This window comes from Heloderma suspectum, chromosome 1, assembly GCF_057233095.1.
Source record: "Heloderma suspectum isolate Gila_16-S chromosome 1, 16-S_ref, whole genome shotgun sequence".
In the NCBI taxonomy this organism is placed as follows: Eukaryota; Metazoa; Chordata; class Lepidosauria; order Squamata; family Helodermatidae; genus Heloderma; species Heloderma suspectum.
This window is the reverse complement of record NC_139458.1, coordinates 68,277,425-68,305,420: the sequence shown is the minus strand read 5'-3', so window position 1 is coordinate 68,305,420 and position 27,996 is coordinate 68,277,425. Positions and strand designations below refer to the sequence as shown.

The 27,996-nt window shown below is 45.1% G+C and overlaps 1 protein-coding gene across 1 annotated transcript; it reads right to left on the bottom strand.

Moving 5' to 3' along the window:
• Window positions 1–195: 195 nt before the first annotated feature.
• Window positions 196–26,056, bottom strand: PAK6 (p21 (RAC1) activated kinase 6). The gene is made up of 8 exons (XM_084827407.1): window positions 25,853–26,056; window positions 19,036–19,665; window positions 12,424–12,909; window positions 11,157–11,290; window positions 9,845–9,971; window positions 5,410–5,535; window positions 3,949–4,083; window positions 196–1,994 (listed from the first exon to the last, which is right to left on the bottom strand). Exons 1-8 carry the CDS (start codon window positions 26,054–26,056, stop codon window positions 1,827–1,829), a joined length of 2,010 nt encoding a protein of 669 aa, XP_084683533.1. The 3' UTR covers window positions 196–1,826.
• Between the last annotated feature and the right edge of the window lie 1,940 nt (window positions 26,057–27,996).

Below are 27,996 nucleotides of genomic sequence, written 5' to 3'. Positions count from 1 at the left end.
GCCATAAAGACTTCATCCTTACTGCTCCCTTTTTGGTCATGGTCTGTTGAAATGGTGTTGAGCCCACTTGACCTCTGATTCTTCTGCTGAGTCTCTCGGACTGAAACTATCCATGGCAAGTTGTTAGCAACTGATTTCTCTCTGTATTATCCCAAAGGAGCCACAAATGTATCTTAAAAAAACATTTTCAGCATTGAAATAGATTTATGAATAGTCAAAAATTCATTTTAATTTAAAACAACCAATGCAAACAACTCACAAAAAAAAAAGAAGTATTTGTTTAAAGTAATTGGATTTTTTTTTTTTTAGAAAAGAAACCTGTTTTTGCCTTTTTTGCTTTGTTTTTTGCTCAGAATCCTGGAACATACAGAAATATTTTACGACAAACATTTCCCCAATATTTCAAGTTTGTTTATGTCATCACACATCTACAACTGGGTGGATGGGTAACCTATTGTGTGAGGGCAGATTTTGAGGCAGTAGAAGTGAAACTTGACCCCCTCCAGCTCCCCTCCCCACTTTCTATAACCTTTGTAGTCCACAAATGCAAAACATCTGTTTCACAAGACTGAACTCCAGATATGTCACGATTACACTTCACACGGTAATGCACACAATACAACCTAAACTAAGTGTCAAGTGACCTTGACCTTATACTGGTAAGACTTGCCATACAAAATGTCTGCATCGACTTTAGAAAAGAATATTAAAAAGTGCTCCACCTACTTCCAGGATTTTACAGAACCATGAGCACACATTTAAACTCTGTTCCATGCATTCCCCCTGCTCTTAAAAACATGGGAGGTAGGGACTAAATATTTCCACCAGCAAAACAAAACATCTTTCAGTGGAATAAACAGGACAGTTTCAAGACTCTATTGACCTTGTTGAGGAATTCAAAGCTGGTATAAAACACCACCTGATAGCTGCCTCACAACCATGTCTCAGCTAGTCCAGTGTACATAGGCCCTGATGCTTGCAAAAGTGATGAGTTCTCACTTGAACAATCCCTGCGTTGCCTTCTATTTCAGCCGTTGCTAGAGAAGGCACTGTGTTTACATGCTGCAGAGTTTCAAGAATAAGGTTCCAGTGTCTCTGGAGAAGTATCTGTCCTGGAGCGCCACTCTCCAGATGGTGTAAGGTTGTGAAATGACAGACCACTCTTTAACATTTGAAAAGCCTTCAGGCCAATATTATTCACACTTGCGGAAAGAAATAAAGTTATTGGAGAAATTATCTGAAACGAAACAGGTTCAAGATCCTTTTCATAGAATCATAGAATAGTAGGGTTGGAAGGGGCCTACAAGGCCATCGAGTCCAACCCCCTGCTCAATGCAGGAATCCAAGTCGCAATAGGGGTTAAATTCCCCTGCAATGTCATCTAGGTTAGAGAGCGAAGATGCCTGCCTTACAGTCAGCATTAAAGAACCAATATCATTCTGTTGGAGGAATGTTGCTTCAGTTCAGTCGCTAGCTAACATCTCTGGAAGTTTCCAGATATATGCAACCCAAGTCGCAAGAAAAATCTTACAAACGCCACACGTACATCTTCGTGAAATACAAACAATCCAGAAGCTTCACAATATATTACAATTAGTATTTGTAAGAATCCAGCTTTTGATTGTCTTCAGCCAAAAATAAAAAGGTAAACATTAAAAAGCAGCTAAAGATGGTGAATATTCTCTCTCACATTCACATCTTGGAAAAGAACACTAAAAAGTTCCAAGCAATGTTTGTAGGGCTGGGATGCCCTTGATCCAGTTCATATTTCCAGGAGAAAGGTTGGAGTTTAATACCATGACACCAGGTATTCCATAAGTTCAGGGTCAGCAGGTGGAGGTGCGTTTCCTGTACCGCTGGATAAGGGGCACCAGGCACTCTGGAAGTCCAGTCTGAAGCAAAAAAGGGTGATCCAGGAGTTCTTGTGCTGTTGCTCGCTCTAAGGGGTCTCGTGTTAACATCCTTTCCAAGAAGTCTCTTAAAACTGGAGAGGTCTGTGGAAATAGAACCAGTCAGATTAAAATATCTGGGGGGAGGGGGTTGAACACTAGGACTTTTTTAAAAAAATTGCAAATTCGGGAAATGATTGCTCCTGGGTGTAATCTGTGGCTCTCACTTACAAAGTTCTAAGGCCCGAACAGTCTCCTTTGTAGGTGTTCTCTTATACCAGGGGTGTTGAACCCTCTTTCAGCTCCAGGGACAAATTCAATTTTGCAGAAGCTCTTCATGGCCACATCTCATTGGTGGGTAGGGCCAGAGGCAAAACAGGGTAGGTCCAAAATACCAAAAATACCAGCGGACATTAGCTTAAAGCTCTTCCTGCCGATAACTAAGCCTTAGGAGAAGCATTTCAAGCTTTTAGAGGTTAAAAAACGTACAAAAGCAGGGGGAAAGCACAAAGAATTGAGCAGGGGGCAGGGGGTGGGGCCATCAGGGAACCCCAGAGGGCCAGACTGGAACCCCTAAAGGGATGGATTCGGCCATAGGCTTGAGGTTCTGCACCCCTGTCTGATTCTAGGTGACTCAGTTCTTACCCGGGCAGTGAGTGACTGCGACATCACATCACATCCATGGATGGTGCACAGCACCAGGTGGGGAAGGGAGAGAGAAAGTTGCTTCCTTGCAAATGACTATTTCCTATATACCGATGGCAGAGTTTGGTTTTACAATTACATCTTTTTGGCAAAGCAATTTTAAAAACACTTAAAAAACAGTCGCAACAATCCTATGGCACCTTAATGTCTGATACGTGCATGGTGGCATAAACTTTTGTGGATCAGAGTCTACTTTGTCCATCTGACAATGGGCTCTAGACCACACAAGCTTATGTGTGTCCATCTCTAAGGTTCCACAGGACCCTGTAGTTTTTGGTGCAACAGACTAATATGGCATATTTTAAAGTGCCAAAGACATGGTCTCTACATTCAATTAAGGAGGAAGGATCCCATGCTGTTTCTTGAAGCTTAACCATAGTATCAGAGCTGTAGCTGTGACAATTGCACACTTGCATAGTTATGTGGAGAAAACACAAATCCTGCTGAGACTGATAGGATGCTTCACACTAGATGATATTATGCTTCTTTTTGGTTGTTAAGCAAATACCTTCTGTTCTTCTTTCTGATTATTATGTAGAACTTGTTGCCCAATTGGCACTTGACCAAAATAGTGCATGAAGACATAATCTGAACAAAAACTAGAACTAATAAACTCAGTAAGCTTTTTACCATTGGCCTTGTCAAGTCCAGGATTTGATTTAAAATTAAATGGCGTTCATGCAAGCTCTTCTATTGGAAGAGATATTTCTTGCGCTTGCCACTAGATGCCAGCATCAGTCTGCAGGATTGACACACTGCAATTTCTCTAGCTTCTGAACAGATCTCAGAACTCCAGGTAATGTACTAACTAGTGGAATATATAGACACAAAGGAGGCAGCTACCATTTAGCAATGTCACAATTGTACTTGGGTTCCATGACCTAATTTTAGCTGAGCAGATGTTGCCCCAAACCTGCTTCAGAAATTACAAATCTCCCACAGGGAAAGCACTTCCATGCATGAAAAACACATGAACGTTGCACAGATATTGTGTGGATATGCAATGTACATAATAGTGGGGATATATGGCCAAGCTCAGCTTCTCAGTAGTGTACAAACATGACAACAGCTGCATATGTGATCGCCACAAGAGACCACCTACACATTTGTCATTGTTTTTCCAAGTAAATGTGTTCTGTGTGCAGCAGAGCTGGGTAGAAATTAGATCTCCAGATGTTTTGGACGTCAACTCCCAACATTCCTCACCACTGGCCATGCTGGCAGAGGCTTCTGGGAGTTGAAGTCTCAGACATCTGGAGATCTACCTTATGCCCACCCATGCTGTACAGCATTTGTAACATTATGTAGTTGCTACAAAGTACTTGGCTGTAGAATTCCTTACAAACATACTGACCTTATGAGAATTCTTTATTTTGGGAGGTGGGCTGTCACGGAGCCTCTTCATTGCTTGGACTGGAGAGTCACTGAAATAAGGGGGCTCTCCATCCACCATCTCTATCACCATGATTCCCAAAGACCAGATATCTACCTGCAGAAGCAAAATACTGCATTAGTCTAGATAGGGGCAGGGAACTATTTTATGGTGGGGGCCAAAGCTCAGCTCCCTGGAGGAATCCAAGGAGGCTCCGCAGGCTAGATGAGGAACCTCTGCAGGCTGGATTAGGCCTGTGGGCCAGAGGTTCCCCATTCCTGGTGTAGATGGTTCTCTAGAGTTAATGTAACTTCCCAACACATAAACAGAATAGAAATGAGACACTGAATAGGCCTTACTTAGGCAGTTTTAGCAGAAAAGCTGAAAGGCTAAAGGCAGGGGTAGGCAACCTGTGGCCCTTCAGATGGTTTAGCTTACAGCTCCCATCAGCCCTAGCCAGCATAGCCAATGGCAAGGGATCCTGGGAGTTGCAGGCCAAAACATCTGGAGGGCCACAAGTTGCCCACCCCTGGCTTAAGGACTAATCCCTCTCCCAAAGTTGTAGTAACAGGTTTCTTAGCATTTCTTCACTTTGTTCTTCTTCTGGCTGCCAATGCCTCTCCTCCTTTCACTTATACACAAAAATTCACCCAAAGTAATCAAAAGTGGTAAAAAAATAAAAAAACACCACACATATTTTTCTCTTGCAACATATTGGGAGAACTTAATGCAAAATTGTCCAATTTCCATAGTTTACTCTGTGGCATTCTTCTGGATTTATGGGATTTGCATTGATTGATGACACTGCTATTTTTAGACTTTCAAAGCTGTGAGTACAATCCTATGTGTGTCTACTCAGAAGTTAGTCCCATTCAATTCATGGGGCTTACTCCCAGGTGAATGGGTATAGGACCATGGCCTGCAACTGTAATTTATATGGATGCTAACTCTTCACTGGGGCAGAGTTATAGCGCTGTCGGAAAAGTTTTGAAAGTCACATCATCCAATCTCTTGCATCCTGTAGTCCAGCCTTCCCCAACCAGGCACCCTCCAGATATGCTGGACTACATCTCCTGGCATCCCCAGCCATTATGGTTAGGGTGGCTGGGGATAATGGGAGTTTTAGTCCAACATATCTGGAGGGCACCAAGTTAGGAAAGGCTGCTATAGTCAAGTATGACCCCCTATGTGCTGGACCATATACCTCACAAATACGAATGTAGCAGAGAGCAGAAGACTCTAAGACACAGCATGTGATGTACAGCTATATAGATCAAGGAATAGGTTTAGCAAAGCATCACAGGACTTAAAGCAGGAGTGGCCCACAGAGCACCCCAATCCAGCCCACAGAGCCTCTTGGGGGAACCTCCAGGAGCTTCAGCTTCAAGCCATAAATAAGACATGCCCCAGTTAATCTTTCTGCAGTCCAGGAACCACAGTTACCTCCGTGGTGTATGGGGACCTCGAAATAACCTCCGGAGCCATCCAATAAGGCGTTCCTACTAAGGACTTCCTCTTTGGTACATCCTTACTGATTTGAGCACAGAAGCCAAAGTCAGAGAGTTTCACCTGTACAGACCAGGAAAACAGCAATCACCAAACATCCTAAACAAAAGGCAGGAGTGGGGGAATGGGGCAAAAGGACAAATGAAGCAGGTTGCAGAAAAAGATGGAGATAAACCTGGGTTCCCCTTCATGGATCACTACCTTGTTGTGGCGAAAGGGCTTGCATAACTCAGTGAAGCCATAAGCTATGCCGTGCAGGGCCACCCAAGACGGACAGGTCATGGCAGAGAGTTCTCACAAAATGTGGTCCACTGGAGAAGGAAATGGCAACCCACTCCAGTAGTCTTGCCAAGAAAACCCCATGGAACGTATCACAAGGCTAAAAGATATGATGCCGGAAGATGAGCCCCTCAGGGCGGAAGGTGTCCTACTACTGGGGAAGAGCAGAGGGAATTTCCAAGTAGCGCCAAAAAGAGTGAAGCGGCTGGGCCAAACCCGAAAGGACACTCAGCTGTGGATGTGTCTGCTGGTGAAAGGAAAATCCGATGCTGTGAAGAACAATATTGCTTAGGAACCTGGAATGTCAGATCAATGAATCAAGGTAAGCTGGAGGTGGTCAAACATGAGATGGCAAGATTGAACATCGACATCTTGGGAATCAGTGAACTAAAATGGACAAGCATGGGCGAATTTAATTCAGGTGACCATCATATCTACTACTGTGGGCAGGAATCCCTTAGAAGAAATGGAGCAGCACTCATAGTCAACAAAAGGGTGGGAAAAGCAGTACTGGGGTACAATCTCAAAAACGATAGAATGATCTCAGTATGAATCCAAGCCAAACCATTCAACATCACATTAATTCAAGTCCATGCCCCAACCACTGAGGCCGAAGAAGCTGAGGTTGATGGGTTCTATGAAGACCTACAACACCTTCTAGAACTAACACCAAAAAAAGATGTCCTCTTCATCATAGGGGATTGGAATGCTAATGTAGGAAGTCAAGAAATCACCGGGATAACAGGCAAGCATGGCCTTGGTGTACAAAATGAAGCAGGACAAAGGCTAATAGAGTTTTGCCAAGAGAACATGCTGATTATAGCAAACACGCTTTTCCAACAGCACAAGAGGCGACTCTACACATGGACATCACCAGATGGTCAATATCGAAATCAGATTGATTTTGTACTTTGCAGCCAAAGATGGAGAAGCTCTATATAGTCAGTAAAAACAAGACCTGGAGCTGACTGTGGCTCAGATCATGAGCTGCTTCTTGCAAAATTTTGGCTTAAATTGAAGAACGTAGGGAAAACCACTAAACCATCCAGGTATGACCTAAATCATATCCCTTATGAATATACAGTGGAGGTGAGGAATAGATTTAAGGGATTAGACCTAATAGACAGAGTGCCTGAGGAATAATGGATGGAGGTGCATAACATTGTTCAGGAGGCAGCAACTCAATCCATCCCAAAGAAAAAGAAATGCAAGAAAGCAAAGTGGCTGTCTGAGGAGGCTTTACAAGTAGCTGAGGAAAGAAGGGAAGCCAAAAGCAAGGGAGAAAGGGGAAGATATACCCAACTGAATGCAGAGTTCCAGAGAATAGCAAGGAGAGACAAGAAGGCCTTCTTAAATGAACAATGCAAAGAAATGGAGGAAAACAACAGAATGGGAAAGACTAGAGATCTCTTCAAGAAAATTGGAGATCTCAAGGGAACGTTTTGTGCAAAGACAGGCATGATAAAGGACAAAGAAGGCAGGGACATAACAGAAGCAGATGAGATTAAGAAGAGGTGGAAAGAATACCCAGAAGAACTATACAGGAAAGATCTGAATGTCCCTGATAGCCATGATAGTGCGGTCACTGACCTTGAGCTGGACATCCTAGAGAGTGAAGTCAAGTGGGCCTTAGGAAGTATTACTAACAACAAAGCTAGCGGAGATGACAGTATTCCAGCTGAGCTATTTAAGATCCTAAAAGATGATGCTGTTAAAGTACTGCACTCAATATGCCAACAAATTTGGAACACTCAACAGTGGCCACAAGACTGGAAAAGGTCAGTTTACATTCCAGTTCCAAAGAAGGGCAACGCCAAAGAGTGTTCAAACTACCGTACAATTGCGCTCATTTCACATGCCAGCAAGGTGATGCTCAAAATCCTACAAGCTAGGCTTCAGCAGTATGTGAACCGAGAACTACCGGAAGTACAAGCTGGGTTTCGAAGAGGCAGAGGAACTAGAGATCAAATCGCCAACTTTCGCTGGATCATGGAGAAAGCAAGAGAATTCCAGAAAAACGTCTATTTCTGCTTCCTTGACTATGCTAAAGCCTTTGATTGTGTGGATCACAACAAACTGTGGCAAATTCTGAAAGAGATGGGGGTACCAGACCACCTTACCTGTCTCCTGAGAAACCTGTATGAGGGTCAAGAAGCAACAGTAAGAACCGGACATGGAACAACTGATTGGTTCAAAATCGGGAAAGGAGTACGACAAGGCTGCATATTGTCACCCTGCTTATTTAACTTATATGCAGAGTACATCATGAGAAACGCTGGGTTGGATGAAACACAGGTCGGAATTAAGATTGCCGGGAGAATTATCAACAACCTCAGATACGCAGACGATACCACCCTAATGGCAGAAAGCAAAGAGGATCTAAAGAGCCTCTTGTTGAGGGTGAAAGAGGAGAGTGCAAAAGCTGGTTTGAAACACAAAATTAAAAAAACGAAGATCATGGCATCCGGCCCCATCACTTCCTGGCATATGGAAGGGGAAGAAATGGAAGCTGTGACAGATTTTACTTTCTTGGGCTCCAAGATCACCGCAGACAGTGACTGGAGCCATGAAATTTAAAGACGCTTGCTCCTTGGGAGGAAAGCTATGGCAAACCTAGACAGCATAGTAAGAAGCAGAGACATCACCTTGCCGACAAAGGTCTGTATAATCAAAGCTATGGTTTTCCCAGGAGTAACGTATGGCTGTGAGAGCTGGACTATAAGGAAGGCTGAGCGCCGAAGAATTGATGCTTTCGAACTGTGGTGCTGGAGAAGACTCTTACAAGTCCCCTGGACTGCAAGGAGGTCAGATCAGTCAATCCTAAAGGAAATCAACCCTGAGTGCTCCTTGGAAGGACAGATACTGAAGCTGAAGCTGAAGCTGAAATATTTTGGCCACCTAATGCGAAGAGAAAACTCTCTGGAAAAGACCCTGATGCTGGGAAAGACTGAAGGCAAAAGGAGAAGGGGATGGCAGAGGATGAGATGGCTAAATAGCATCACTGATGCAGTGAATATGGACTTGAGCATGCTCCGGGAGAGAGCGGAGGACAGGAAGGCCTGGCGTGCTATGGTCCATGAGGTCACAAAGAGTTGGACACGACTGAATGACTGAAGAACAACAAACCTGGGTTCCAAGAGCAGAAGGAGTTAATGAGGACCAAAAAAAAGAAATGACAAAGCTGCTTTATACTGAGCAAAACTGTTGGTCCCTTTGGCCCATCATTGTCTGTTCTGAGCTGCAGTGCTTCTCCGTCTCCAGGCAGAGCTCTTTCCCAGACCTCCTATCGGGGAGCCAACCTAGGCATGACACATTCATATAGTGGAGGCTGGTGGGTCTGATGTCAGTGGGCCAGTGAATGTGCTCCAGGTTTCAGTCAGAACCCATCAGAACTCTAAAGGAGCTATCCAAGGGGCTTCTGGACCTTGAATAGCATCTTTAGAGTTCTGATGGGTTCTGACTGAAACCCAGAGCAGAGTCATTGCCCCACTGACATCAGACCCACCAGCCCCCACTGCATTCATACAATTAATCAATTGTATGAATGAGTTCTTAAAAGTAAAAATGTGGGTGTGGGAGATCCAGTCTGGATCAGGACTCTGCTGTGGGCGGGGGGTAGAGGAGCTTTAACTGATTTCCCCCTGGCTGTAGCCTGATCCAGACATGTGGAAGGGTGCCTGCTATTTACATTGGGGGGGGGACTCCCAGTTGCTCCGATGCTAGGGGGTTTTTTTGGTGGGGGGTGTTGTCCAGTGCAAGGAACAGATGCAGAGGGCCCAATCTGGATGAAGGCCTCTGGGGGACAAAGGGTTAAAAAAAAACCCTGACCCTCCATACCAGGGTCCCAATCCAATCAGGGGCCCTTGCTCCTGCAATTAACTTTTTAAAAGCCATTCTCACATTTCTTAATTGCCTGAATGGCCTTGTGCCTAGTTTGGGTCCAAGATCTGTTTTAACCTGTTGATGCCAGGAGCACATCTGGGAGTTTCTACATGCAAAACCTGCTCTGCCACTGAGCCGCAGCACAGGGCAGCCAAAAGAGAAAGAGCGGAAGCAGGGAAGACAAAAACATCCAAAAGGGGAAAAAAATTACCCTTCCATCAAGGGTCAGGAGAATGGAGTCACTCTTAATGTCTCTGTGAATCACACCTTGGGAATGCAGGTAGGCAAGTGCCTGCAGGACTGACTCACACACGGTAGCAATTTGCTCTTCATTCAGCCTGAAACACAACAGCCAGAATTGTGAGCTGGAGTCATTTTGTTTCATACAGCACAAACCATTACACATGCACTTACATTACACGTTCCTGTCCCATTAAGAGGAATGGAGCGATGGTATCCATTTACCGTAGATAGTTTTAGAAAACGGTTAGACAAATGCATGAAGGATGGGGTCTATCAGGACACCTAAATCAAGCCTTCCTATATAGGGGCAGAGTGCTTGGGACATTCACCATCACTGCCCTGCTGCAGTATGAAGCTGCCAAATTAGAATTCATTAGCCAATTTGACACTGCAGAACATGATCTCAGCAAATCCTGGGAGTGGGTCTCTCCCTCCAAAAATTGTCCCTCTTTATGTTTTTATTTATACTGCTGGTTGAGAGTGGATCTGTGCTGACACGATCTTGTGTTCATTTGACTAGATTTTTGGATTTTATTTGTGCTTTGCATAGCACACCTACTGTTTTGTTTGCTTTTGTTTGATCTTTTAGGATCATTCTGTTCTGTTCTGTTCTTTTGTTTTTTAAAAATTATCTCCGTAAGGATATACACTTGTTGACCCAGTTTGCATGTAATGGTGGCAAATCATAGGTTAATTTACCCACAACTAGCCATGGTGCATGCCAGGTACATTCTACAGCCATCCTGAATATTCAAACTCTGATTGGGCCGATAGATACCAGGCTGGTAGGTGATTCCGAACCCGGATACTATAGGTTAATAATGGGTTAAACAACCCACAGTTAACCTTCAATTAGTAGTTAGGTTAACTGGGGCTAGTTTAACCCATGATTAACCTATAGTGTCCGGATTCAGACATCACATAGCAATCCCCAATGGGCCCAATTGCAGTTTGAATCTTCAAAATGGCTGCGGAACACGCCTAGTGCATGCCACAGCAAATTGTGGGTTAATTAACCCACTGTCATTACATGTGAACAGCCCCAGTGGGCTACTAGAATATGGTATGGCAGATTGCACAGAATGGTGCTCAGGGCCATATGCAATCTTTAGGCCACAGGCTGTCCACACAAATGCTTGCTGGCTTGTGACAGAGATTTTTTTTATATGTTACATGGCCATCATCACAATCACACACCAGACAGACACCAAAAGCAGGTCGTTGCCTTGGATCAGATGAAAGAGATCAACGTTCTCTTGCTGCTCTGTTCTTCTTCCTACCTGATTTGGGAGAGAATATCAGTGAGGGCTCCTCCCTGGAGAAATTCCATCAGCACCCAGAGCTCATCGCCCACAAGATAGCTTTTATACATCTCCACCACATTGTCATGCTGGTAGTCTCTCATTATCACAACCTGAGAAAAGACATAGGAAGGCAAATGATTGACAATTCACACAGCCACCTTTGGCTGATGTGACACCTCTGCAATTTACTATATGCTTGTCCAACCCCTCCCCCCGCAAAATATTGATCTGGAGATTTGTTGAATGAAACAATCACATGATGCCATCAAAAGTAAACCCTAAATGGCCATATGAATCAGCCCCAAGAACTGCAGATCCATGACCTGTCCAGACAACCTTTTCTCTTCATTCATCTCCCTGCTGTATATTTAAGACAGCATAGCAGTCGCCGCCATCCCCTTTTGTAAACTGGCTCATATCCCTTTTCTTCTATGACTTCATAGAAATATAGGGATGGATCCAGATTTAGGGTGCAATCCTATGCATGTTTAAACACAAAAAATGTCCTACAATTCCCAGCATCCCCCAGCTAACCATGCTGGCTGGGGAATGCTGGGAGCTGTTTTTCTGTCTAAACATGCATAGGATTGCACTCTAAGTTAATCACACTCAGGGGCATCACTAGGCACTTAACAATTCAAGTCCCAAGCCCACAGGACATAAATCCGCATACAATCTGCTCTGCCAATTTATATCTCTATATGCACATTTAGAAATAATCACTAGGATTTGTTTAAATTTCACAGAGGACAAAAGCAACCAATTAATTTCTCATCCAAATCTTCTCAAATAAAATAAATGCTTCAATCAATTTGCACCCTGACCCAGATCATCCCAAACCAATGGATGCAATTGAAAATTGTGCCATGCACAGCAATTAAGCAGAGAGAAAAAACTTCTATTTATTTATGTATTTATTACATTTCTATACTGTCCAATAGCCGAAGCTCTCTAGGTGGTTCTATTGGCACCAATGGACACTCAGGGCTCTGTGAAATAGATCCGGGGCCCTAGGAAATAGATTTGGGGCTGTGGCCTTATGGGCCGAGGCCTAGCAATGCCTCTGGTCACACTTTAGTCCCGCTGAAATCAATGGGATGAGTTAGTTATGAGTATGAGTAACCTAAGTCCCACTGATTTTAATGGGACTAACCTGTGACTACGTCCGGATCCAGCTCTCAGTGTTCCTTGCTATCCACTGTTGTCCAAAGAGTGTCACCGTCATCCCTTTCCCTTTAGTCACCTCATTAAAAAGGAGCTCTCGTCGCTGCTGCTTCCGTAGGTCCATCATCTTCACTGCCACCTGCCGTCCAGAATGCTTCTCGCGAGCGGTGCAAACGATTCCCGTAGAGCCCTCCCCAATCTTAACATAGTTTTCCAGCATTGTCCTGGGATCGCCTTGGTCCACCACCATCCTCAGCGCGGCTTTGAACTGCTCATGGGTTACAACAACCGGATCCTCGTTGGCTGGCTGGGCTTTCAAGTCCAAGGGAAGGTGAAGGCTGCTGGAGCTAGTTTGGGTGTGTCTGTTCCGGGGGGACCCTGCTGGGGACGATCTGCCTTGCAGCAAGGCTGAGGCATGCTCGGTTGCTGGGGATTTCTGAGGGGTACCATCTTCTGAAATCCTTGCATCATCCGGCACTGGCTGGTCAGAGGGAAGTGACTGGGATTTGGCTGCAGGGCTGTGTGGTGAACCCCAGTGCTGTGGTGGCTTGAAGAAAGGATTGGGCTTGGAAGAGGAGAAGAATGGCATGATTAGTAAGGCTGTCAAGCCGATGAAAGAAATCTTGGTCTGTTAATCAAATGAATTTAAATTGATTAATGCATCAGTTAAGAGCACAATCCTATGCTCATTTAGACAGAAAAAAAGGCCTACAACTCCCAGCATGCCCTAGCCACCCATGATGGCTGGGGCATGCTGGGAGTTGTAGGTCTTTTTTCTGTCTAAACATGCATAGGCTTGTGCCTTTAATCTACATAAATTGGCATATGACTAAAACTATTGTTTTGAAGAGAGGGAAGCACGCTTTCTTTGTTTTTCATGGATATATCGTATCAGCTGTCATTTTAGAAGAAGCATTCCCTCCCGTGTAAGAGTGAAGAGGGCATGCCTCTTCCAAGAGGGTGCCTGCAATCTGCAGTTTTTATAAATACTGATACTAAAAATAATTTACATTGTGTGAAAAACATGTCACCTGATTAATCGGGGACATCTTGGGGTTGCTTTTGAAAAGGGCTGCAGCCCTTAAGTATTAGACCAGCCTTCCCCAACCTGGTGCCCTCCAGTTGTGTGGAACTGCAACTCTCATTCTCCTCAGCCAGCATGACCATTTTAATGCTATTGGCCATGGTGGCTGGGGAAGATGGGAATTGCAGTTCCATACTACCAGAGGCATCAGGTTGGGGAAGGCTGTATTAGACTAACAGAAAATGGAAGGCAACAGGCCATGCATTACACTTTTGCTTTCAACAATCCAAGAGTCAGTATAATCCAACAGATATTGTACTGAGTTTGGATGGGTGAGATTTCGATTTAGATCCCGGTTCTGGTATGACGTGGTGAAGCCAGAATCTCTCAACTCTTTTCCTTCGTCTCCAAAATTGGAACGATCCCAACCCTATGCACAGGACTGTTTCAAGATGAACACATGAAGTTTGTAAAGCATTAAAAAGCTGACGTACTTTGTTTTGTTTGTTTGTTTGCATTTCCTCATGTTTAATGAGAACATGAAACCACATTGGCTGCAAATGCACACTTGATTTAAGAATGGCTCTCTATCACTTCCTGTCAAGCATTAACAACATTTACATGTGCTAAAAAAGCTCAAGGAAACATTCATGGCTTAACCCTGATCATTTTGGAGAGCAACAGGACAGGGTGATTTCTGACCCACCCCCATCCCTCAGCCCTTGGCCTAACCCTACTCCTACCCCTTGGCCCAACACTAATCGTGCAGTAATTTAATTACAGCACAAATAATAGATTGCTGCCATAGGGATGGTCTTGTGTTCAGGCTGGGGAAGCGGAGCTTGCTTCTTTCTTTTTATACGAAAGAAACAGAAAAGGTTCTTGACATGGCAGAGTATTGCTGTGAGGGAAGGGGATGAGAAAGTGCTATGTTAAGAATCCAACTGAGGCTGCAGTGAAAGATTTAAGTGGGAGAAAATGTAATTACCCAAATTGGAACATTGGCCATTATACCAGTTCTGCCTAGGGAAAAATGCCCAGAAAGTTTCAATAAGTGTAAGTGATCCTAGTGGCTTTCAGTAGTACACAATCAATGCTGGTGTCACATTGGTTTGGGCTTATTTCAAAAAGAACCAGGATCCTTTCCTGAAGAACATAAGAACCTCCTGCACCACAATTGAACAGATCTAGCCCTACTTTATGATGGAACACAATATGAGCCCAACTTAAGAACTGACACAGAGGAAGAAAAGTAGTGCATCTTTTTGAAAGCATTTATGGATCTTTTAAAAATGGTCAGTCTATGACAGCAGGGCTTAAATACCTAAAGCTTATATAAGTTGTATGAGATGGATGTTATTATAGTCGTTGCTATTACTGATAATTATTATTGTGCTCATTCACAGCTATATCCCACACTTTCTCCAGATCAAGCTGGTGTAATGAGGTGGGGGTTACCCCATTTAAATAATCAGAGCAACCCTGAAAGGTAGGTCAGGCTGAGAGAGTGTACCTGAGCCAAGATTGCCCAGGGAGCTCCAGGGCCGGGGGGGGGGGGGGGAGGAGTCAAATCAAGGTATCCCCAGTCAAATCACTACACCGCACTAGCTCTCTCAGCATACATATCGGCACACTGTCCCAGGCCCTGCAGCAGTTGCAATAGATACACAGACACCAGAAAGCAATCTTTGGGTCACCAGCTATGGAAAGGATAGCGTCCATGGGCAGTGGATTAAGGAAAAACACAGCTACTCTGACCAAGAGTGTGCTGCACATCCCCTTTACTAGGTTCAAACCCTTGTGATGTCCCTATTAAAGAGCTGGAAGTTGGTGAGATATCTATATGGAGGGGGTGTGGCTTTGAAAAGCCAGTAAAATAAAGAGAAAGGAACATTTCCTGTTTTCCTAGCACCTACATTCCACCCACACTATACATTATAAATTATCTTAATCCTTTTTTTTTACCCTATTGAACCCTGTGGGAACACACACAGGGAACTGAATTTATTGCATAACACATTGTGGGTAGGACACACACACAAAAAGTTACAAGTAACTACCTGTTGGAATGTACTTCCCCATCGCCTTGCACCACCCTTCCATTTCCAGCTCAGACATGTTCCTGGTGGAAAGGTGTTTCCAAACCTCCGGCTTTATTTTACAAACTTGTTTTATGTAACCTAGAGCATCCAAACAGGGCCCTCCCTATTAGACCATAGATCCAACACATTCCCTAAGTGCTACGTTTTCTAAAAAAAAAAACAAAAAACAGGTACGTGGCCAGATAGACATGGATGCTCCACACGGTTTGTGCTTTTCCCCCAGCTGCTTTATCTGTAGCTGCACATTTCCCCCTTCCCATGTGTACAAACTACTTTCCTTTTTCTTCTTCAAGGTACTATAGTTTGCACTGAAAAGATGGCCAAATGATCAATTGATGTAAATCAACATGACTTTCTTAAGTAAGCTGACTTACAATCACTACAAGGACAGATGCAGAATGAGTTACCACCATAGCCCAGGGGTGCTTTGCAGATGGCCTTTCAGGGGAAAACCAACAACACTACCAATTTGACACAGGCTGCAGTCTCTCTTGCCCATGGCTCACAATCTACTCTTCCTGGGCTCCTACAGCATGTCATCCTCTTCTACTTATGAACGTGTTCTGAGTCAACCTGGGCTCAACACACTTCTAAGTGGGTGTCCTCCTCTCAGCTGGCCCAGAAGAAACTTGGTTAGTCATTAGCAGCAACCAGCTGGCACTGCAGGACTCCTGCAGGATTTCTGAGGAATCTGTGGTATTAAAGCCTTCTTTGTGTTTTAATAATGGATCTCAAAAAGCACAACCCAGAATCAAGACTGAAGACTGGAAGGGCAGGGGGGCTCTTTTAAAATTATATGAGAACGTATTGATACCAACATTTTCACTACAGGCTGTGCCTTATTTAATTGACCCTGCACCCTCTCTGGCCACCCGCAGAGCCAACAACAAACAAAAACCAATCAAACTTCAATGACACACAGCATCCAATCCACAATCCTGGATTTTTACTGGACAAGCATGACACCGGTTGTCAGTCCAGACTCAAGCTTAAAAAGAGGGCAGTCTGGTATAACGAAGGATATGTGACCACCCTAGGCTAGTCCAGAATATAAAGTAACAAATCTTGATGCTTCCCCAAAATGATAAAAATCCCAGTCTCCAACCCAGCTCCTTTTGCTCTACCCAACCGCCAAGCCGCCTCTGCTTCAACCATTTACTGGCAGAAACAAACTGCAAGGATAGGGAAGTCTTTCCTCACTTCCCTCTCCTTGGGAAAGCTACATTTCTCAAGGTCTACAGGTAAACCCAGCCAACTACTGTTGTTGTTGTTGTTGTTATTAAAACATTTTAAAACCTTACTGTTCCCCACTTAGTACTGGATGGTACTTTCAATGCTACAGTTCAGGGCCATTTCCTAAAGTGTGGTGAAAACCTGAATTTGGCACAGGAGGAGGGAAACTTCTATTGCAGGAATGCAGGACCTCAGGCCCAGGGTCCCAATCCATCCCTCTGGAGTTGCCCCGATGGCCACACTGCCTTCCCCTGAACCACCGACTGTGTGGCGATTTCCTGGCTTGTGTGCAGTTTTTTCCCCCACCCTGAAAGGTTGAAATGCCTCTCCTAAGGCTTAGTCACTGGCAGAAGAGTGTTAAGCGAAAACACCGATTTATTATTTATTTATTACAAAATGTATAGACTGCTCTGTATCTAGCAAGTTTCCTGAATGGTGGACAGTCAATAAAGAATATTCTTAATAAAGAATAAAAATACAGAATAACAGTATTTAAAATCAAGTTATGCCAATATGCTGGCATTTGGGGTGTTTGGGCTCCACCTGTTTGCCTTTGTTTGCTGCTGGAATGTCACCCCGAAGGTCTTCTCTGAAGTGGAATTCAGTCCTTGGGCTGAAAGAGATGCTGCACCGCTGAATCTATTGGCACCAATGGAGCCTTCCCTCCCAATGCAAATAGCTTTTTCGGGGAATGATTTTCACTGGGACCCCACCAGGATTAGAAAGGGTTGAATGCCCCCTCTTCACCTGCCCTGGACCCAGTCCTGACTACCCTTCCCCAGCGTGGCTATTTCTTCCTTTTAAAAAAAACCAGTCATATTAAATGCAATAACACATTCATCAGATCGTGTTGTTGTTCCTAAGCCTCGGAGGCACGCAATAAATGCCTTTACCAAACCACCACTTAGCCAGTGAGGGATGCTGTTCTCCATTTGCTCTGGCATCAGTCAAGACTAAGAGGTGGTGATGATTGGAAATATTTGTAAATCAAGCACTCATGAGTTGGATGCAGCCTGATTTAATCAGAAGAGATGGAACTAGAATTTTAACGAAGGAATGTCATTTCTTAAAAGCAGTTTTGGTCAAAGTAATAAATGCCTGGCATAGAGCAGACTTTGTGTGGGGTGGGAGGCATCAGGAAGGCCAAGGAGATGTGTGAGGGCCAAACCCAATGTGGGACACAGTCACGTCTGTCTTCCCCCAACACTTCCTTCTTTTAATCAAAAGCAATCTTGGAAGGCTGTGACTTTGCATAGAGAGTTGGGGGTGCGGTAGGGGGGCCCCTTATGCATCACCCCAAAACAGGAAATGCATCACCAAAAAAGAGGACAAAAGAGGACACCAATCTGCATAACATTTGCATATACAAATTTATATATATGTGTGCAAATTTAGAAATAACTATAGTTTAAAAAGAAAAACAATGTATCTCACCATAGTGGAGAAGACTGACCCAGAGGTGCAATCCTGCACATGTTTAAACAGAAAAAAGTCCTGCAACTCTTAGTGAGCTGGCTGGGGGAATGCTGGGACTTGCAGGACTTTTTTCTGTTTGAACATGCATAGGATTGCACACTAGGTAACTGTGTGCCTGCTCAGTTGGCTGTCTAGGGAGGGGCTAACTGCTGATGGGCAGCTTCAAGGACCTGCTGCTCTCCGTCCTTCCTTGAAACCAGACTTGGATATTTTCAGAGAGAGGACCTGTCTTCTGCCAGCTCTCCAAAATAAAGGACTGTTCTCTGTAAAGTAGGACACCTGGACACCCTAGGGTGTGGGGAGGAGCTGCATGAACCCTTTTCCCTCCAGCTATTTTTCCACTCAAAATCCTCCCCCAGCTTATGCTTTTTCTCCCCATGAGGAAAAAAAACCTGGTGATGGGAAAGCCTCTCTCAAATTCAGAAACCTCTGGGCCTTTAGAATGCAAAGGGCATGGTTCATCTGCATAACTATGAGGGTTAGAAACTTATGTTTTCAAACAAAAACTGAGTCCAAAGGCAATGAAAGTGACAAGTGGATTACTCTGGCTGCAGACATGGCTTTGTTTGCTTTGGCTCGCTTGACAGTTATCTTATCGGCGATGAAAGGAAATATAGATGTGGCAAAGGATACACCAGCACATATTGTGCGTGTGCTCAAATTTGTGTCGATGGTTTAACACCAATGCACATTTAGGCCAATAGCTACTTGGTGTTCATAAAGAAAGCATAAGCTGCTGATATTAGCCTTAACCTGTTGGAAGCTTTGCCTTCAGAACTGTATAAGCACTTGGAAGCAAACTCTGAAGCTGGAAACCTACCAACATATTTGGCTGCCAGGCTACAAGTACACATACCTTTACCTGTTGGTTGTTTCCGGGCTTGTTGGAGGCGCCAGAGAGAGGGAACACACTTCTCAACAGCCTCCGCTTCAAGCTGTTTTCCCTTGATTTGGAGCCAGGGCTGCCTTCCCCAGGCGGCCTTGAGTTTGCTTGGCTCCTCTGGCAAGGTTGAGGATAGCGCTCTTCTGAGCTTCTTCTCCTTCCAGCATTCTCTCTGTTTACCCCAGGAACTGGGATGTATTGCTGGTGCTGAAAACCTGAAGAGAGGGGGATGAAGCGGCTATTGGCACCCTGGAATTCTGAAGGGCCGAGAGACTGGGCTTTCATTACAAGGCCATTAGCGTGAGCCTGGCCTTCCAACATGGGCTTATAATCCAGCCATAAGGTTTGCCTCCTAGACGAATTGGTCCCACCATTGCAGTTGAGGTAGTTTCCATATTTGACTGCCCAGTCCGGCTCAGTGCAGTGTAGGTACAAGTCAGCGGGTCCATCTTCTCCCAGAAGTCCCAGTGACTGGGCTCTTCTCCTGCTAGTGGGGCTTTTCCCCCTCAGGGTGTTAGAACTGATGAGGGAAAGCTTCTGGATGTCATTGAGTATCCCAGAGATATATCCTTCTACTTCAAAGGTGCTGGCTCTCACAACAGTCTAAAATTTGAAACAAAGAAAAAGAAAAAGAAAAGTCAGTGTGTTAAATACCGCTTGTTCAGATGGATGCGGATGATGGAACTTTACTTATTTATTTGTTATATTTACATGCCACCCAACTGACAAATGCACCTCCAGGCTGTTTACAATCATAAAACCCCAAAACAGTAAGATGACAACAAAAGCAATAATACAGCCAACAAAAATACTGAAATATTAAAATATCAAAAACGTTGACAATATTAAAGAGCCAGCAGTAAAACCAATAATAATTACCACAAATTAAAGGTTAAACCAGCCAGAAGACATGAGATGGCTCTGCATCTCACAGGGTTTAGAGATGTATGGGAAGAATCAAATTTTACTTTACACTGACTGTACAAGGCTTAACTCAGCCTTCCTCAACTTAGTGCTCTCAAGACATTTTGGACCCTGCCCCCGTAACTCCCATCATCCCTGAGCACGCTGGCTGGGGCTGATGAGAGTTTGGGTCCAAAACAACTGGACGGCACCACATTGGGAAGGCTGGCTTAACTGAACTGGATTTGGGGCTACCTACAAACAGCCTTATGGTCAGATGCCGTGAAATCTGCCTTTTGCTAAACCTCTGAGTGCAGCAGACATGCAGTATACCAGTGGAGGCTGGTGGCTCTGATGTCAGTGGGGTGGTAAATCCGCTCCAGGTTTCAGTCAGAGCAATCAGAACTCCAAAGGAGCTATCCAAGGTGCTTCAAATGCTCCTTTAGAGTTCTGACTGAAACCTGGAGTGGATTTCTACCCCACTGACATTGGCGCCACCAGCCTCCACTGCAGTATACTGATTTGTGTCCTCCGCCATTGTTTTTAATTCCCAGTTCTTTTTAAAACACTATCTGAGGTCCAATTCATACAGCCACACATGGGGCTTCTTTTAATCTGTGCAGACAGTATAGGAAAGGAAGGCTTCGGGGTTTAGCCCCTATTAAATGTGCACATGATGAAGCAACTATTTGATACAATCTTCAGTCTTTTTCAGTCTGCCTGCCGCCCCTTACTGAGTGATACATTGAAATGCTGCGGGGAAAATAATCTGCAATACTAAGTCCATGATAATGACAGCTTTAAGTTCTAACATGTTAACGCATCAGACAAACTCAGCTGCCGTAGGAAATTGGACCCATTCTGAGCCAAATTGTACTTTCAATCATGTGCAAATAACGTTGATTCTGGAATGCAATAGCCACATTTCTGTATCCCAATCTCCTACCTCTACTATACCTCTCCTGCCTTGCAGCTTAGCTGAGAGCCAGTGTGGTGTAGTGGCAAGAGTGCTGGACTGGGAGTCGGGAGATCCGGGTTCTAGTCCCCAGTCGGCCATGGAAGCTCACCGGCTGACCTTGGGCCAGTCACAGACTCTCAGCCCAACCCACCTCACAGGGTTGTTGTTGTGAGGATAAAATGGAGAGGAGGTGGATAATGTAAGCCGCCTTGGGTTCCTTGCAAGAGGAAAAAAGGCGGGGTATAAATGCAATAAATAAATAAATAGCCAACTCATTTACTTCAGAAGTGAGAAGCTAAAGAATCTATTAACTGACATCATCTCTTTCTCCCCAGGGAAGCACAATGCAATCCCCATGCTTTCCCCTGGCATCATTCCCAATCGGTATGGGCAAAAAAGCTCCCCCTGGAGTGAGAGAACTGATTGCGTTTGCTAACAGCACAGCACCCTCATAAAAAACAAGCTGGATTAACTGCAGAGGTGAAAACGGACAAGGATCCCGGCCTGGTACTCGCCGGGAGTACTGGTCCTGGTCCTGGTGTGGTAACATTCCAGGGTGCTACTGGTACTCAGGATGCTACTGGTACTCAGGGTATGTGTGCTACTTGATAATAGGGGAGGAAGGCCCAGTTCATCCATGTGACAAACAGCATGGTCGATGCTGTTGCTTTATATTCAGCGGCACGAAGCCCAGCTCCATGTGGCAGCTTTCCACTTGACTGCAGCAATTCCCGTCCTGCCGAGTGGCCTGCGGTGGCACGGCTGAAACCGCAATAAGCATGGGAGAGTGTGGGCATTTTATACAATTGCTTTGCTGTGTGGAGAGCTGAGGCCACCAAGCTGGGTTTTCACATTTTTGCTGATGCCATGCACCAATGGGACTTTATGACAAAAACAGAGCCCCAAACCTCTGTCGCTTTAATAAGCCTTATGTCTGCCGAAGCTTCCATCTTTCATACCAATCATGGTAAGCAGCTCATGTAGCCCTGAGCTTTATCTGAATACACTCAAGGAGCATCCAGCAGAGAGGAAAGAGGGGCATCTCCTCAATTTTACATCTCTTAAATCCACATTGGCTGGGGATGATGAGAACTGTAGTCCAACAAGAGGCTGGAGAAGGCTGTCCTAAAGCTGCTATACATGGTCATCCTGTGTATGCCTTGGACCTGAAAAGCCCCAGAATCCTATCTGATTGGATACTTGTTTTCTCCCTTGTCAATCACAGCCCCTTCTGGAACTCCACATAAGAAATGGGGTAGCCTGAGCAAGTCCTTGTCTCTTTTGCCCTGAGAATCGCAGCTTGCTGCAGCTTGCTTGCTTGCTTGAGCCTCCAAAGGAGTCCCATGCGTTACTGCATGTGCTGTGCTTTATGCTGTGTGTTTTATGTAAGTGCTGGACTTATTTAGGAAACTGTATCAGTGTGAGGTTAGTTAGACATTATTTTCTTTTCACGCAGTTCTTCACTGAGTTCTCCTACCGATTTATCTTGAATCATTTAATCAGTCCTTGAGTCAGAAGCCTGATGTTGGTTGAATAAGCTTTGGCTCGCACATAGGATCTGTCTGACCCATGCTCTGGCTGCTCGTGCCTAAAGCTGCTTGGGGCGCAATCCTATGCACGTTTAGACAGCAAAAAGTCCTACAACTCCCAGCAGTCCCCAGCCAGCATGTGTTGGAGGAGAAAGCTGTGTGTGTCACATGGCCTGCCCTGTTGCCCCTGAACTAGCCTGCTACCGTCAGGTGTGGTGGAGGACAAGGTCCCATCAGCAGTGTTGAAGTAAGATTCAACTGCCAATCTGGTTAGCTTTGGTACGTGGAACGGCCATCTTGCCTTTTGTCTCTGGCAGCCAAATATCTTGGGCTGGCCCTGTTTAGCTTGGTAGCTCATCACTTGTTCAGGCCTGTCCTATGTGGTCATTAGGAAACGATGATCTAAGGAAAGTCAATAAACTCATTTGATGTTGTGCTCTAAATCTTGAGGCTGATTCACGTGTTGCCCTTCTAGTGAGGACCACTGACCTTTAGGATCCATAAGGAGGGAGGAGACCTCTCCCACCAGCAGTAAAAGCAGGCAAAGGGGCCCTCAAGGCCAACTTACCCTGGCCTTTCCCTGCATTCCCACACACCAAGCTGTCCTCCAAGCAGCAGCACCTCCCTTACTGTGGCAGCAGCTGTTTTGAAACAGCTAAAAGGTGCTGCCGCCCTGGTGTCTATGTCAGTTCCAGGGCCTTCTCTCCATGAGCGCACGCACGCGCACGCACAGTGGGGGCTGGTGGCTTCTATTTTGGTGGGGCTGTGAATCCGTTCTGGTTTTCAGTCAGAACCAGCCAGAACTCTCAAGGGGCTATCCAATGTGCTGAACCCCAAGCTAGGTTCAGCACTTTGGATAGCTCCATTAGAGTTCTGGCTGGTTCTGACTGAAAACCAGAATGGATTCACAGCCCTACCAAAATCGGAGCTGCCACTGCATGCCCACACGCACACACACGCATGGGCCAGCTTTTGCCCAATCTCAAGAGCTTCTCTACTTCTCTTTGCCTGTTCTGGCTGCTTGTGGGAGAGACCCCACACAGTTTGTGGCATTACTAAAACGGGGGGGGGGGGCAGCTCAAAAGCTCATTTGGCGCATGAGAATCAGGACTAGGGAGTCCTCCTCTCCATTTCTGCTGTGGTAGTGTACCAAGTCACGTGTGTAGACATGCACCCCGGGCTCTTTTGCTTTCTGCCAACATTCCGACTTGCTCTGTCAGCCACCCAGCTGGCCTGGGAGACTGGCCCTGGCAGGCTGGGCTTCTTGCTGTGAATGTGGTGAAAAGAAGGGGAGGAGCACGGCTGAAACACTCCGGCCAAGGAGACCATACAACATGGATTACTTGACCTGTGCAGTTTCACTCAAAGCCATAATCTTCGAGATATTGACAATTTCTGGGTTACTGCAACAGAACAAGTTTGAATATAGTTTAGAGTCGCTTTACACATGACCTTTTCCCTACATGCACTGAGATAATATCTAAGAGAGAGAGAAATGTACACTGTTACTTCTGAAGTGAGATGTAACTCCTCTTTTTAGGATAGGAGCCACCCCTGGGAAACTTGCTAAGGGCGCGATCCTATGCGTATTTAGACAGAAAAAAGTCCAACAATTCCCAGCATACCCCAGGCAACATGGCTGCCTGGAAGGATGCTGGGAGTTGTAGAACTTTTTTTCTGTCTCATAGTGCATAGGATTGTACCTTAAGTGTATTAAGACAGGGGAGCGCTCCAGTCTTTTGGGGAAAGCAATTCAAAAGCACATCTGTGCTTGACACTTGCAACCAGTGGTGTAGTGGAACCAGGCCTCACAAGGATGCAGCGCTGGCACTTTTTTTACTAGCAAGGACGCTGACATCCTCTGCCACCCCCATCAGAATTCCCTGTTTCCTCTGAGTTTAGCTGCAATTGTCATAGTAATAGCGGGGGAGGGGGGGATGAATTTTCCTAACAACAATATATGGTCTTGGTCTTGAATGGTCAGTTCAGACCTCTTAGCTTTACAAATGATCTGCTCCTGGTGGAGATTAAACTGCTAGAACTGGTTTGTTGGTATGGATCAACACAGCCACCCAAATTTTTGGACTCTCCTGGGGCATGGGGCGTGGCTATGGGAACCATCATGATGAGCACGTGCACTTCAAAATTCACCACGGCCAACACATATGGGCACTATAATACCTGCTAGTCCATACTGAATAGCAGGCATTATTGATGCCTGCTAGTCCAAGACATTCAGTTGGTGAGAATACAAGACAGGGGCTTTTCTGTGGCAGCACCCTGGTTATGGAAGTCCCACTGAAAGCAGGTGAGACTAGTCCCATCCTCAGTGATGTTTAGGCAGGCCGTGAAAACTTTCTTATTCCATGTGGGTTTTAATATGTGTTGGAAGGTTTATCTCTGCTCCTTTTGATGTTAAGATTTTAGTTTTCATTTTTGTTACTTATCATGCTTTTTTAAAATGTATACCACTTGTGCAGCCCTCGCTAGGGCTGAAAAGCAGTATAAAAATGCTTTTATAAATAAATAAAATGAGTACAGGTGGCACATAAACAATTACAGTAGTGCCAAGCCCGCAAGCTAGGAAGCACCCCTTCCATTTGGCGTTCCTCCACCACCACCACCACCCTCTGTTCCCTGTTTAATGCTAGTGTCACAGGAGGAAGTGGCCTTCTGGAAGCACCCGAATTACTGTTTCTTTTAACTGCAGCAACATAATTCTAGTACTGCCTGTCCTTTTCCTGGCTATAATATTGGAAAAGGTTATTTCTGTACACAAAGACCAAACTTGCTTGAGGCCTATTTCTTAACTTCCATTTTTCACTTGTCACCGAGATCCACTACTGTAGGTCATATAACATGCAGAAGAATCAATAATGAAAGTGAAATACATCTTTTGCACCTGATGAAGTGGACTCTAGTCCACAGGCAGGCAGAAACTAAAGCGTCAGATGTTTTGGACTTCAATTCCCACCATTCCTAACCATTGGCCCTGCTGACAGGGGCTTCTGGGAGTTGAAGTACCAAACATCTGGAGAGCTACCTTCTGCCAACCCCTGGTCTAGTCCACAAACACTTAGGCCATTATGAATTTGCTAGCTTTGAAGGTGCCACAAAAGACTCTTTCTGGTCTTTTGCAGTATCAGACTAACTCCTGCTACTGGAAATGCTTTGCTAGAAACTCCCAAAACATTGCTCTCTATTATTATTGATGAAAATTGATGAATGTTTGATAGCCCTCCTCAACAATGTTTTTCCAATACTCCATAGCTCCCCACTTGTGCACATTAATTTTTACCACAAACAGAATATTAACAAACTGAAATATATCAGAGCAACTACTTTGTTCAAGCGCCAGTTGATCAGAGGGTTCTGAGCAGTGCTCATATTTCCTTCTCACCTTCATAGGCTGAAGCTGAACCCGGGTGATCCTCGAAGGGTCTACCACAGGTTTGGGCCGTTTCAGAGTGTCCAAGATATTCTGCCATTGAGGAGGCAGGCCAATAAACTTCCCCTCCTTTGGGTCGAATGAGGTGTGGACACGGTGCTCAAAGTTCTGCGGAGCAGAGATCTCAGGACGTTTCTTCTTCTTCTTGCGGAACATTGTGCCTGGATGAGAAAAATTAAATGCATTGGATTTGTATGGGCAAGCAACAAGTCACATGTAGCAACTGATGGCCCCAATTTGAGATCCTCATCCCCAAACCCACCAAAAAACGGTCTGGCTAGTTCAGTAGGGAGCAGATGAAGATCACAACGCAGGTGGGGATGTGCCTTCAGATATGCATCTATATCCAGACAGTCTATGAGCAAGGAAGGTGTCTGCATGTGCTCTCCCTTACTGGGACAAGTCAATGGCTTGTACAGTCGTAGGCACATAGGAAGCTGCCTGATACTGAATGAGACTATTGGTCTTTTTAGCCCAGTATTGTCAACACTGACTGGCAGCGGCTCTCCAGACACAAATTGTTCCAGCCCTACCTGGAGATGCCAGGGAATGAACCAGGGGCCTTTTGCATGCAAAGAAGGTGCTCTACCACTGAGCCACGGCCCTTTCCTAATGGTAGAAGTAGTTTTAGTTGGCATGACTATCACAAGGTATAATTAAGTCCATACTCACTTGCCTCCCTAGTTCACTTCCTCTTTCCCAGTTGTTTGGACATACTCCTTTTAAGCTGATTTTTTCTAAGCTAGCTTTGCTTTCAGTAAGTTAATGTCTGAAGATCAGAGGGAGACTCATTAGCACCTTTCCCCCTCCAGTGCTTCTTGCACTTGCCACCGGGAGCCAGAATCTGCACATCAGCGGCAGCCCAAGAGAGGAAGCTCTGCCTATCAGGGACTCCAGCATCCCGACTGGCTGTGTTATTGTATTTTAAATACATGTAAGCCACCTCAAGAATGTCAGTTAGTAGGAAGGGGTTTATTATATATTTTAAATAGATAAATGACCTTGCAAATAGAAAGATCCTTAATTAATCAAGGAGCTTTGGAAAAAAGTGCAGCTTGAAAGTTTTAGGGCACGATCCTATGCATGTTTAGACAGAAAAAAGTCCTAAAACTCCCAGCATAGCTGGCTGGGGAATGCTGGGAGTTGTAGGGCTTTTTTCTGTCTAAACATGCATAGGATTGCACCCTTACTCATCTTTATTTGGGTCCAATATCTGAGGATAAGGTGACTCAAGAAAAGAACGACACATTCTTATACAGGCCGTCGATGCTGACTCAATTATTAAATAGTTTTATATCTACTAAATGTATTTCTTTATCTTCACAGGGTAAGTGAATCACAACAATAATCATCCCCTAGAGCTGTTTACTGAAAACAGTCAAATCAACCACTCAATGGTAGTGATGCCACACAGTGCCGATCTACATTGCACCCGCCATCGCAATGAAGTCGGTGTACTCTCGGGTTAAACGCAATCGCATTAAAACGTGATTATCCACACTCGCCCAGTTTCCCTGTTTCAGTACTTTGCCGAATGCGCAAGCATGGTTCACACTCCAGCACCGCACTGTTTTCCAGCTCTCCAGCAAGGCAGCTCTCATTGGAGGAGTGGCAACTCTTCCTGTTTTAGCCGCTCCCCTGCCCACCGTCCCTCTCTTCCTCTATCCCTGTGTGTGTGTAGGAATGGCGCGAGCATCCTGTTGGGGCTCGAAGCCCGGAGGGAAGTCGCCACTCCGCCCCCCCCTCGGACACCAGTTCCCTCAGCAAGAAGAGGGGAAGAAGGCAGCGCCTCTCGTCCTCCCCCCATCATTGCTACAGTGGCAGTGGTGCGGGAGAGGCTGGTCGTTCTCCATAAGTTCTCCTGGCCTTAGGGGAAATGACCAGCTTGTCCCTCGCTGCTGCTGCTGTAGCAGGTGGGGGTGGAAGGAAGAAGGGGCACCTATCCTCTTAGTATATGATTACTGTTGTATTTCACTTACTGTAAAGAACTGAAGAGATACAAACCCATTTAATAAACAATGAGTCATTGTTTACAGCATATATAAGAATACATAGTCTTTTCCTGGAGTCTCCCTGTCCTCAGATATTGGAACCAA

Coding starts and splice junctions, on each gene's coding strand:
- PAK6 (XM_084827407.1), bottom strand. CDS start 26,056: ATGTTCCGCAAGAAGAAGAAGAAACGTCCTGAGATCTCTGCTCCGCAG. Junction 19,666..25,852: donor TTCAGCTTCAGCCTATGAAG/GTGAGAAGGAAA, acceptor TTCAAATTTTAG/ACTGTTGTGAGAGCCAGCAC. Junction 4,084..5,409: donor GGTCCCCATACACCACGGAG/GTAACTGTGGTT, acceptor TTGCTTCTGCAG/GTAGATATCTGGTCTTTGGG.